Source organism: Pyxicephalus adspersus, chromosome 4 (assembly GCF_032062135.1).
Source record: "Pyxicephalus adspersus chromosome 4, UCB_Pads_2.0, whole genome shotgun sequence".
In the NCBI taxonomy this organism is placed as follows: Eukaryota; Metazoa; Chordata; class Amphibia; order Anura; family Pyxicephalidae; genus Pyxicephalus; species Pyxicephalus adspersus.
The window spans coordinates 16,723,567-16,735,351 of NC_092861.1; the positions used below are offsets into that span (position 1 = coordinate 16,723,567).

Sequence of the window (11,785 nt, forward strand, 5' to 3'; positions counted from 1 at the left end):
TTTTTTTTTTTTTTTTTTTTTTTACACATGAGTTTGCGCCATCGAATCCCGTGTTTTTCGTGTCGGGTCTATCTGATTTCAAACAGCCATATTCAAGTCGAATATAAGGACAACCGAACACCAACACTAGTGGTCATACCCACATGGGCAAGTCAGTCTCAAAGGTTTGTGAATATATTTTATAATGGCATCCTATACCATCTTGTTAATCGTTTACCTCCAGATTGCTGACAAATGCTTAGGATAAGACTGTACATTTCTAATAAATCTCCATTACAGAAGTAATAAGTACCCTGGTAAATCACTGTAGGAAGCATTACCAGTGGAGTCAAACGCACACCTGGAAATAATTAACTTGATAGATTGCTGCATAGGTTATCACTCCCCTTCATTTTTAAATTATTATAGTAACATTTAGGTTTGGAAGCTGTTTATTTTAGTAGTTTGCTTTTGCTTCTGTAGCTGTCAGACCTCTGTATATGCTAAATGATGCATCCAGCATACACCTCCGAGCAATAGCACCTTTCAGCACATAATTGAAAGCAAAAGAACAGGAACGTTCAAAACACATATTTAGCGAATGATTTGTAAAAATACACTGATATATCTGGTATATTATTAACAGTTTAACCCTAATTTGACAGCTGCTTTAATAAATACCTGGACTGAATGTATTTATTCTTAAACTTATCTGAGACTGAGTTCAGCCTATTCTTAGGTTGTTTTTTTTGAAAACTGTTATTTGCATAAAATCTTACTTCCAAAAATTAGACCTTTAGACCAAGAATTAGAGAGGGGAGTCAAAACCAGGATCCTTTTTGATCAGGCATCCTCATTAACACATGCACACATTTTTCAAGTGATACCTAAATGAAGCTACTTTGTTTCTGCTTGACAACTATGACAGATCCTAGGACAGGAAAATGTCTTGGCTTCTTCTAAAGGAATCTCCTGTTTATTCAGGCGGTAATCTGTATAGTGTTAAATGAAATTTAAAACTGATAGTAACTGATGTTTAATTGCATATTATGCTTCCTGTGCAGAACCTCAACTTACTATATATCTGTTGTACTGTTATTATTATTAAACAGGATTTATATAGCTCCAACAAATTACACAGCGCTGTACATTACTGGTAAAGCATAGAACTCCTTGCAGCACTTTGGTCTAAAGTTTGGATCTCATTCATGTACCATCTTCATAGAGTTTGAATGTTCTCACCATATTTCAATGGGTTTTGTCTCACATCTCAGCAACATACTGCTAGGTTAGCCAGCTTCTCCCCCCAAATTGTCTTGGTAGGGACATTAGATTGTAAGCTCCTCTGAGAAATGGCATGACTATTCTGTAAAGAACTGCAGAACACGTTGGCTCTTTTTTTAAAAGGTTTATAGACAAAGCTTTGTGTCACAAATTATGTGCAAGACAAACTATGACACCAATTTTACTTTAAAGCTTCCTAAGACTGTCAATTAAATCACAAAATTCATTTGAAATGTTTAGAAAAAGTAAACAAAGTAAACTTGTCATGGACATATTTTCTGCAGGGAATGACAATGAGCGCTGATATATTCACATTATTCATGTCACTAACTGTCCTGCATACATTTCGAAAGAAGTTTTGTGCATATGTACTAAAATGTTTATTGTTTGATTATTTGTTAATATTGGAGATTTCCATTTCTGTCGTGAGGAAGCGGATTTGTTTTCCGCAAAACGTGTCAACAGCAGGAACACACAATTAGTTGTCTCTGCAGGAGATTCGTACTGGCTCTTTATTTTTATGTATTTTATTAAAAACTGTTGTTGTTATGAAAATTGTACTCAATAAAAGATTTTATTGCAACTTAACCTTATAGAATTTATCTTAGCCTTTTAATTTAGCCTTTTCCCGCAAAGGGGCTCACAATCTAATGTCTCTAACATTAGTCTTTATTATAGTCTAAGGTCAATTTTTGAGGAGAAGCCAATTAACCTAACTGCATGTTTTTGGAATGTGGGAGGAAACCAGAGTACCCGGAGGAACCCCACGCAGACACAGGGAGAACCTGCAAACTCCATGCTGATAGTGTCCTGGCCGAGATGCTAACCTCTGAGCCAACCGTGCATTTAAATATTGACCGGTCAATCAAGAAAAATAGTGAGGCAGTATGCCTTGATCTGCTTGGATTAGAAAGAGAAGCACCTAGGCCAGGTAATGATACTAATGGGGCTAAAATAAGGTATTCATCCAAAATGGCAGGTTTATTAAACTTTTCTTTAGCATGTACGGAACCAGAAAAGGTAAACTATATGCAGATTAAACTTTAAAAAAAACAAGGAACAGTTTCTATTTACAAGGTGTACTATCTTACTGTCCTGATTTAAAGTACTGAATGTTTCATAGATGTAGAGTAACATTTGTCCACAGGAATTGGAAGTACTGGGATCTGTATGGAGATTAGAGGGACACAGATGTCTTCAGGCTCCATCTCAGTTATTCTTACCGGCTGGAGAAACTTCCAGCAGCAGTTGCAGATAGAGAGTGATGAATCGGAAACATTTAGGAGACCATTTATAATGGACCACAGGAATGTAAACAATAACTCCGCTCAGGATAAACAGCACGACATAGAGATACTCCAGCTGAGGACTGCCGATGATGGGTGCCAGGACCAGGTACACAGCTGCAACAAGGACAATGACTGGGATAATGATCGGAACCTGAAATAAAAACAAGGTCATGGATATGGGGAAAAAAATTATATCTTCTGCTTATGATTTGAGATGGGTACACAGGAGCCTGGACTCTAGTTACTCTAGTTGCTCCTTAGCCAACAATGCGTTGAGTAAAGTTTACATGCTATAGGAGAAACAAGTCTCTATCCCTTGGAAATGTGCTAAAACCTAAACTTGTTTTCATGGACTACCAATGCCATGAATAGGGCCTACAATGTTCTAAAATACAGAGCCAAACTCTCATGCAAAAATTGTTCAGGGTTACAACAACCTCGTAACTTATCATAATAGTTCTTGGAAATTAATTCTGGTTAGAAATATTTTTTTTATAATAATAGGTTACTTTTAAGGAAATTATTCATGATGTGGAATTTCATTTACTTTAATGTATTCATAAACTGCAGATACGGCTAAGGAACAGAAAACACGACTTACTTTATACGGCCTGTGAATATGCGGCTTCTTAATCTTTATATATATCAGGCCAGAAATCGTTGTACCGTAGAACAGCCAGGCTGTAAAGCTAAATGTAGACAAGATTACAGTAATCAGATAATATCACTGCAAATATTAAAATGGCAGAATAATGTTAGAATACAGTCATGTATGGAATAAGGACAAGAAAATGTAAGAACTAAACACATTTCATAATTATAAAGAAGCAACATGGAGAACAGTGGTGGATGAGTATCTATATTGCAGGGGGAGTCCTACAACTGGTCATCACCATGGGTAATAGTCATTTTATATATATCTATATATATATATATATATATATATATATAGGAATTCCTTTCTTGGGGATCCCATTGTTTGAGTATTATTGTTTGTCTTCTTGATACCCCCAGAATTTGGTCTGCTGCAGGGTGATGTTGCCCATACAGTGTATAACTCATCCAGTGGTCATTTCTTCCCAAAAGACAATAATCTAATCTGCAGGAAAACATAGAAATTTAGGCATCACAATGGTGGTTCCAGTACTTAATGCCTCTTATACAGAGGGCACAGAAGCCGTCCTGTCATTTGCCTTGGAATTGCACAGCACCTTGTCTTGGAATGAACGTCTTGACTTTATCTGACACTGCATCCTAGGAGCACCCTAGGTAGAACATCATAGGTACTAAAATACTATTTAGTATCCATCATGTATGAAGAATCCGAACATCTAATAAGTGAAAAGATATGATGAAATATGTTCACCTACCTGAAGAAGTTTATAATACTGCTGAAGTCAGATGGAATGATCATTATTAATGAGATGCAGGATGTTAAGATGAGAGCAGGGGAGGGTGTGAGACGTTTTACGTGAACCATTGAGATAATATTTGGCTGAAAGCAAAATTTTTCACAATGCTTAATAAATAAAGCAAAATAAGTATACAGATAATAATAATATTATTATATATAGGTTCATAAACAACAGTTACATTATCATGAAGCATGAATTGTATTATTGCATGAAATATAATAAAATGGGGTGAATGTATAATTTTTACTAAACTTGTGTGTAAATAGTTTAAACAAGTCTTTCTCAAACTTTTTAGCATGGGTAAATCTTTGAGATAACTTTCATGTCCCAGGAATCCCTGTCAATAATGAATGGTACATAGCCTGGTAGTCCTTGAGAAGAATGGCTCTTACATTATAGTATAATAGATGCCAATCGTAATTGACCTGAAAAGATCTTCCAGCAACCTTTGAAGGAACCCTAGACTTCCATGACACCCTGGATGAGCAACACTGGTTTAAACATCTGGTAAAATCTTACTATTAATCTTACTTTTAGCACTATCTAGCACTATATAGCACTATTTTCTAGAGGAATAATGATAAAAAAATCTATTGATGGTATGGGTTCCTGTCCTAGGGTGCCAATAATGCTTCTCTAACCAATACAGTGAAGAAGTGTTGTCACCTTAGAACCAGAAGAGTTCACAGGTTCAAATCTCGGTCGGGACACTATCTGTAAGGTGTTTATATGTTCCCCCAGTGTTTTAGTGGCTTTTCTCCCACAACACAAAAAACATGCATTTATGTTATTTGGTTTTTCCTCAAAATTGTATTAATGACTATGGTAGGGACATTAGGTTGTGAGCTCCTTTGAGGGACAGTTAGTGACATGACTATGGACTTTGCATATAATTGTCTTATGTCAGTGCTATATAAGTAAATAAAATAAATACAATTTCAGCCTACCCACTTACTTCATGCATGACGACCTTAAGAACCCCGTCCAATAAACAAATTTAGGGGAAATAAATTTAATGAGTGGGTTTTAAAAAATCAATGGCCTGAAGAAATGGGAATATATACTGAAACATAGCCATTCCTACATTGTGTGGTGGATTACTAGAGTGGAATATAACATACACTATTGTATTTGTAGCAGGTATGTTTTATGCAAAGCACATAGCTATTAGAGTACATAGAGTTAGTTTTTTTGTTCATACTTACTACCCTATGCCTGTATGCTTCTAAGTTTTAGTATTTTTCAGGTTAGGAAATCTGAATGGTCCATATAGAGAACTCTTTTCCAGATTAATCACTTTGAGATCCTTACAAAGGGGAAAGGGGGCACTCTTTGCGTCTGGAGGAAAAGAAGTTTAAGCTCCGGATAAGGAAGGGATTCTTCACTGAAGGTCTGTGAAAATGTGGAATCGGCTCTCTCAGGAAGTAGTTTAAGCAAATACTATAGATGGGAAAAGGAAAAGCGGTATGCTTTTCTAGAAGCACAGAATATAACTGGGTATTAAGGCTTTAAAGTAAAAATAACAGAGACTGTTGATCCAGGGAACATCCGATTGCCTCATGGAATCAGGAAGGAATTTTTCCCCTGTTGAAGCAAATTGTACCAGGGATTTTTATTTTTGCCTTCCTCTGGATTAACTATGTGTTATAGGGTTTTATATCTGGGATATGCTTATTTCCCTTGTGGTTGAACTTGATGGATTTATGTCTTTTTTCAACCTGGCTAACTATGTAACTATAAACCAACCTTGGGACACTCCGTAGTGTTCCAAATGATGACTTTGTTTTCCTTCTTCATTGCTAAACAGAAACACCCTACATTCCTGTTTATGGCTCCAGAAAGCGTAAGACGATGCTTGCATACAGGACTGTTACATATTGTCCACAGTCAGCTCTTGGCTGATACAAAGTCATTGCTATACATGAGATATTCTGTGCAAACCTAACTTTCAATTGTTAAAAGGAGACGTCATGGTTAACATTTCCTAATGGCCACGGCGAGAACTATAGGATTGGAGTTGCTATACATTAATGTGGATTCTAATAAAAATATATCATGATCCAACATTTTTTATTTTTCTTAGCAATAAAGATGAAGAGCGTGATTTATTAAAGCTCTCCAAGGCTGTAGAGGATACAATTTCATCAGTGAAGCTGGATGATCCTGCAAACCTGGAATAAATCTGGTCCAGGATTCAAAACATTTGACTTTGAAGAAATCCATTCCAGGTTTTCCAGGTCACCGGGCTTCACTGATGAAAGTGTATCCTTTCCAGCTTTGGAAAGCTTTAATAAATCAGGCCCGGAGGCCGAAGCCTTAAAAAGATTGCCTACCAAGTGTCCCTCTCTGGCTGCCACATAGCAAACTCGCCCTCCACTGAAGAAGATTCCATTTGCTGAGCCAAAAGTAGAAAGTGCCACACCAAGGGATATTATCCAGGTCCAGCTTCCCAAAACCTTCAGTCTGCAATAAAAATGAGCATGAAAAAGAAGTTACATTGGCACCTATAAAGCATATTAGTTTTCAAATGCATAAATGGCAGTAAACAAGAAGAAGGTCCAGTGCTACATCCATGAGGACAACTTGGAGTCTGTTTGTAAATCAGTGAATCTGACTTTGCTGGCACCGACATATCATGCAGCGCTGTTCAAAAGTCAATAGTCACATCACTAGCTCTCCATCAAAGGATCTCACAATCTAATATCCCTACCATAAACATATCTCAAAACCACACTCCAATGTAAGCTTTGAATGTGGGAAGAAAACCAGAGGAAACCCACGCAAACACAGAGTGAACCTAAAACTCAGATAGTGCCCTGGCCAAGATTCAAACCTGGGACCTAGCACTGCAAAGGCCAGAGTGCTAACCACTGAGCCACCATGCTGCCCATACCATAGGTGCTCTAAAGCAGTGATCCCCAACCTTTATCACATTGTGGAGCAGTAAATGCATGGACTGTGCATGCGCGGGGAGCCGTGTGTCACTCAAAGGGGAAGAAACTTCCCCACAGAGTGTGGTCATGATTCCAGGACCCCATTTGAGTGGCATACTGGCCAAACGTCTCCCGGAGACATCGCAGGGGGCGGTGGGTGGGTTGTGTCTTTGGACACTCTCAGACTACGACCTGCGATGGGAGAGTGGGCGGGTTGTGTCCAGTGACACAACCAGTCCACCGCCCTGAGCCTCTGATGTCTCTGGGAGATGTGGTCTGCAGCTCTGGCCGGTACGCTCCCCTAAGCAGGGTCCTCCTCCTGACCTCACTGGGGGGTGAACTGGCCAGAGCCACGGCCCACCTGTCAGGCAGCTGCAGCCGACCAGTGGGCCAAGGACCCGGGTTTGGGACCTCTGCTATAAAGTACAAATGAGCCAGCCAAAGAATCCCACAAATACCATTTTATGACTGATAATATTGCAAAAAATAAAACTTACCCCCATGTAATAGCCACAGCATCCGAAGAAAGAAATTCCTGTGGAGTCATCACTGTGAAATAGCTGACATTGACCAGAAGATAGATGCATGTTACTAGTGGAATTGCAATCATCACAGCCCGTGGAAGATTCACCTGCAACATAGGTAATAAAATATATACATGTAGATAAAAAATAGTAAAGAAGACCTAACTACTAAAGGTAAGTCCAATGTAGCCAATCAGTATGCATTATGGAGGGTAAGATAGGGGCAATAACAGAGTGGCTAGAATTCAACTATAATTACTTCTATATTTGTATCAGAAAAGGAGTAAAAGATTCGTAGTGTTGTTCTTACTGCATTAATTCACAGCATTAAATAATGTTTTACTTATTGTCTGCCATGGTGTTGTAGTTAACATGTTGCTCTTTGTCGCTTTGTTAAGGAGAACCCAGAGTTCCATTTTTGAAAAGGGTTCCAAATCCTTCCAAGATATCTAGATGTGGTGAAAAGGACACAGCTTCCTCCACTCAAAGGGCAAATCTATCTAAACTTGTGGAGATGCACTGGAGAATGCTAAATAGGAATTTTGATATATGCATAGGTGACGTTATTGGTGTCTCAAGAATTCTTCTAACAATAAAACATATTAAAACAAAATAATAAAAAAACAAAAAAATAATACAATAATGGTGCAATTTGAGGACAGGTTTGGGATTCTAGTAATGGTACCAAAACCTCTGGACTGATTAACCCTGAATATGGATTTTGTCCTAGCTACATCTGGATGCATTCCTGTTCTTCTCAAACAAACAATCTGAAGAGTACATGGAAAAGTGAGACTTTATGTACTATTTATGTGTATGGTGCTATAACTAACCTCTGGGTTTTTCAGTTCTTCTATCACAGGGTTCAGGTTGTTCCATCCATCATAAGACCAGAGTCCTTGATAGAAAGCCACTCCAACTGGGCCAAAACCTACAGCTGTGTTTTCAAAGGCATTCTGGAAGATTTGGGTGTTTCCTTGAGCTAAGAGCGCCATACCACCCACAATTATGGCCAGCAAGATTATGAGCTTGGCAGCTGTAAAGAAGTTCATCAAAGAAGCAGAAAGCCTGACATTGAGGCAGTTGATGATGCTCAGGACGAGGATACAAGCAGCCGCCGTGCCTTTCACCACTACCTGAGGTGGTGGGCAGTCCTTGTAGAAGGCCGCCATAGCGTATTCTGCAAAACCAAATGAGATGGCAGCTATGCCAGCTGGTCTGACCACAAAAACCGATGTATATGCCAGGAGGAAGGCTGGAAATGTCCCCACATTCCGTAAAATATAAATGTATTCTCCTCCAGATTCCTTAATAACAGTACCAAGTTCAGCGTAGCAAAGAGCGCCCAGCATTGCCAGAATGCCACAGGCTGCCCATATTAATAGACTGGCTCCGGGGCTGCCCATGTAATAGAGGACCCATTGAGGAGACATGAAGATACCAGAGCCAATCATGGTGCCAGCTATCAGGGATATGCCACTAACAAGGCCAAGCTCACGTTTGAGATGTAGATTTTGTGTCCCGTCACAAGGCAAAGAAGAATCTTCTTTTATCCTTTCATTCATCTTGGAGTCTTCTTATCTCGGATCCTTTAAAACAAATGTGATTGTAAAACATACCACAGGTCTGCAGCCAATGATCAATAATGCATTATTCCACAAGTAATGAGGAGCAGGACAACAATGATCAGGTATGAGTTTTATGTTTTCAGATTGGGCTACAAAGATGGTATGTTAATGAATGTTCAGCCATGAAATAATACAAATTCCAGCATTCTGCATAAAGGGAAAATGCTACCAATCAAATAAGACTCTGTAGCTCTCTAAACAGAGATGTAAAGATTTTTTCCATGTTTCTGATACCTAAATTACATAGTAGGTCAGGCTGAAAAAAGACATAAGTCATTCAAGTTTAACCAATAGGGCCATAAACATATCCCAGATATAAATCCCAGATATAAGACATAGTTGGTCCAGAGGAAGGCAAAAAAAACCCTGGTACAATTTGCTCCAACGGGAAAAAATTCCTTCCTGATTCCATGAAGCAATCGGATGTTCCCTGGATCACTGATTTCTGTTTTTTTTTACTTTATACCAAGTTATATTCTGTGCTTCTAGAATCATCCAGCTTTTTCTTAAAGCAATCTATAATAGTTGCTGAAACTACTTCCTGAGGGAGCCGATTCCACATTTTCACAGACCTTACAGTGAACAATCCCTTCCTTATCCAGAGCTTAAACTTCTTTTCCTCCAGACGCAAAGAGTGCCCTCTTGTTCTTTGTAATGATCTCAAAGTGAATATTGGGGAAAGAGTTCTCTATATGAACCATTTATATATTTATACAGGGTGATCATATCTCCCCTTAAACATCTCTTCTCAAGGGAGAATAGATTCAGTTCAGCTAATCTCTCCTCATAGCTGAGCGCCTCCATTCCTTTTATTAGTTTAGTTGCCCTTCTCTGCACTCTAATTCTACAATGTCCTTTTTGTGAACTGGTGCCCAAACCTGGACTGCATATTCCAAATGTGGTCTGACCAATGATTTGTACAGGGGCAGGATTATGTCTTGATTCACCCAACATTGACTACTAGAAGTTCCTTATAGCAGTGTGAGTGAAATATTCCTGTGTAGTTTAGGGGACCACAATGGTGCCCTTACATCACCCAATGCCTCAAATTCACTTTTAACTTTTGCAGTGGACATTACAGATAAATTTCGCTCTGAACTGGCTGAGCTGTTGCTGCGCACACAAAACTGCAATGAGATCCGGAAATGTGGTTTTAGGGTGTGAAAATACAAGATTGCTGGATGACACAATTGTGTCTCTAACACATTTCAGGGGTTGTAAGACTGAGTACATAGCAGTGCATTTCTTAAAATAAACCATACACCAGCTATGACCGTCATGGGAAGTTTTGAAAAAGTTCCCAAAAATTGGGGGTAATATGAGTCAGATGTGAGTTGTGTTGTGTGAATTGTATATTATTTATTTATTATTGCTATTATTAGTCTGTTTTGTTTCACTATTTTATATTGTAGGCATTGCTGTAATAATATCAACATTTGGAGGGATTCTTGCAAACTTTAATAACTCTGTCAATGCAGTTCATTAATAGATGATTTTATATATATATATATATATATATATAATACAAGCAGTGTAAGTTCCTAAATTTGATCTATTATCAGCCCATATACAGATGAGCTCAGACTGGGGAGGGGAGCAGCACAGGGAGCCAATTAGTTGTTCTCGGAGAGCAAGGAGCACAGTGATGGGAAGAGAGAGCTGGGGGATATAAAGAATAGCTCATCTCTGTGCTGCTTCTTCCTGCACTGTCCAATCAGGGAGTGGGAAAGAGACAAAATCTCTCAATATTACTAAACTGCAGTAGAGAAGAAAATCATGTTTTTTGCCCTCCCAGAAAGAGCTGTGCTGTGTGGTAGGGGTGAGTAAATCCTAGAACTGGATGGACAAAATACAAATCCTTTGGTGGGTACCGCAGCTCCTTTATATGTATTTCATCCATGTATTCAGTCCCTTCGAGGGCACCATGAACAAGTCTGGGTTTGTATTACTTTCCTGCCTGCCAGGGATAATCACACTCCTCATTTTTTCTATGGGTGTCACAGAGACAGGAAGTAAAAATGGTCAAAGAGTTAAGCCTGAAATAAATATTTCCTAACCAATATATCTAAACATATATATTTGAAATGAGGGCTTGAAGCAGTTCAGCATTAAGAATACCTGTAATGAGAAAAACTCCTAATATTGGGTGATATTGCCTGGTCTACAAGAGAGAGAGTGGCAGCCTACATCACAGGCTTCTCATATAGATATTCAGATTTGTAAAGTATTACTTTTACAAAATATATAAATGCACATATTAATAGCAACTGCTATGAAATCTAACCTCCATAAAGTACTAACAGCTGGGGGTGTTCTATGCATGTTTTATGCACTGGACTGCAATGGGTTTATTCTGAAATGAAAAGAATGTTTTGCATGACTTGGGAGTGAAATAAAGAAGATTGTTACAGGAAGTCATATTGTCCTTTTTAAATTACCACTGAGACTTGTACAATAGCACCCCCTTCTGGTTACAAATGAGTATAACCCATCCATGCTCCCATAGGGAAAAGATGTATATTGGCAACACTAGAATACATTACTAGAGCCACATAGTATACTATAGAGTACATTTTCTACAAACCTTTAAATAACTATACAGCTGTATCAGCCTCAACCAAGTACTAAGATGAAAGACCAACCATGTCCATCATATATGATTGTAGCCCTGTTATGGGGGGGGTCATGTAAATGGCTCCCACAAAACAAGCTATGGCGCTAACCTGTAGATAA

At 38.5% G+C, this 11,785-nt stretch overlaps 1 protein-coding gene across 2 annotated transcripts in view; it reads right to left on the reverse strand.

The window, feature by feature from the left end:
• Window positions 1–2,218: 2,218 nt before the first annotated feature.
• The window catches only part of LOC140328126 (b(0,+)-type amino acid transporter 1-like), a 12,987-nt gene continuing 3,420 nt past the window's right edge, over window positions 2,219–11,785 (reverse strand). For both annotated transcript variants that reach the window (XM_072407492.1, XM_072407493.1), the window contains exons 2-7: window positions 8,258–9,013; window positions 7,398–7,531; window positions 6,301–6,430; window positions 3,923–4,047; window positions 3,154–3,241; window positions 2,219–2,703 (exon numbers count right to left, since the gene is read on the reverse strand). In XM_072407492.1, the coding sequence (XP_072263593.1) occupies window positions 2,473–2,703; window positions 3,154–3,241; window positions 3,923–4,047; window positions 6,301–6,430; window positions 7,398–7,531; window positions 8,258–8,989 (1,440 nt within the window). In that variant the 5' untranslated portion in view covers window positions 8,990–9,013 and the 3' untranslated portion in view covers window positions 2,219–2,472. The remainder of the gene's footprint in view (window positions 2,704–3,153; window positions 3,242–3,922; window positions 4,048–6,300; window positions 6,431–7,397; window positions 7,532–8,257; window positions 9,014–11,785) is intronic.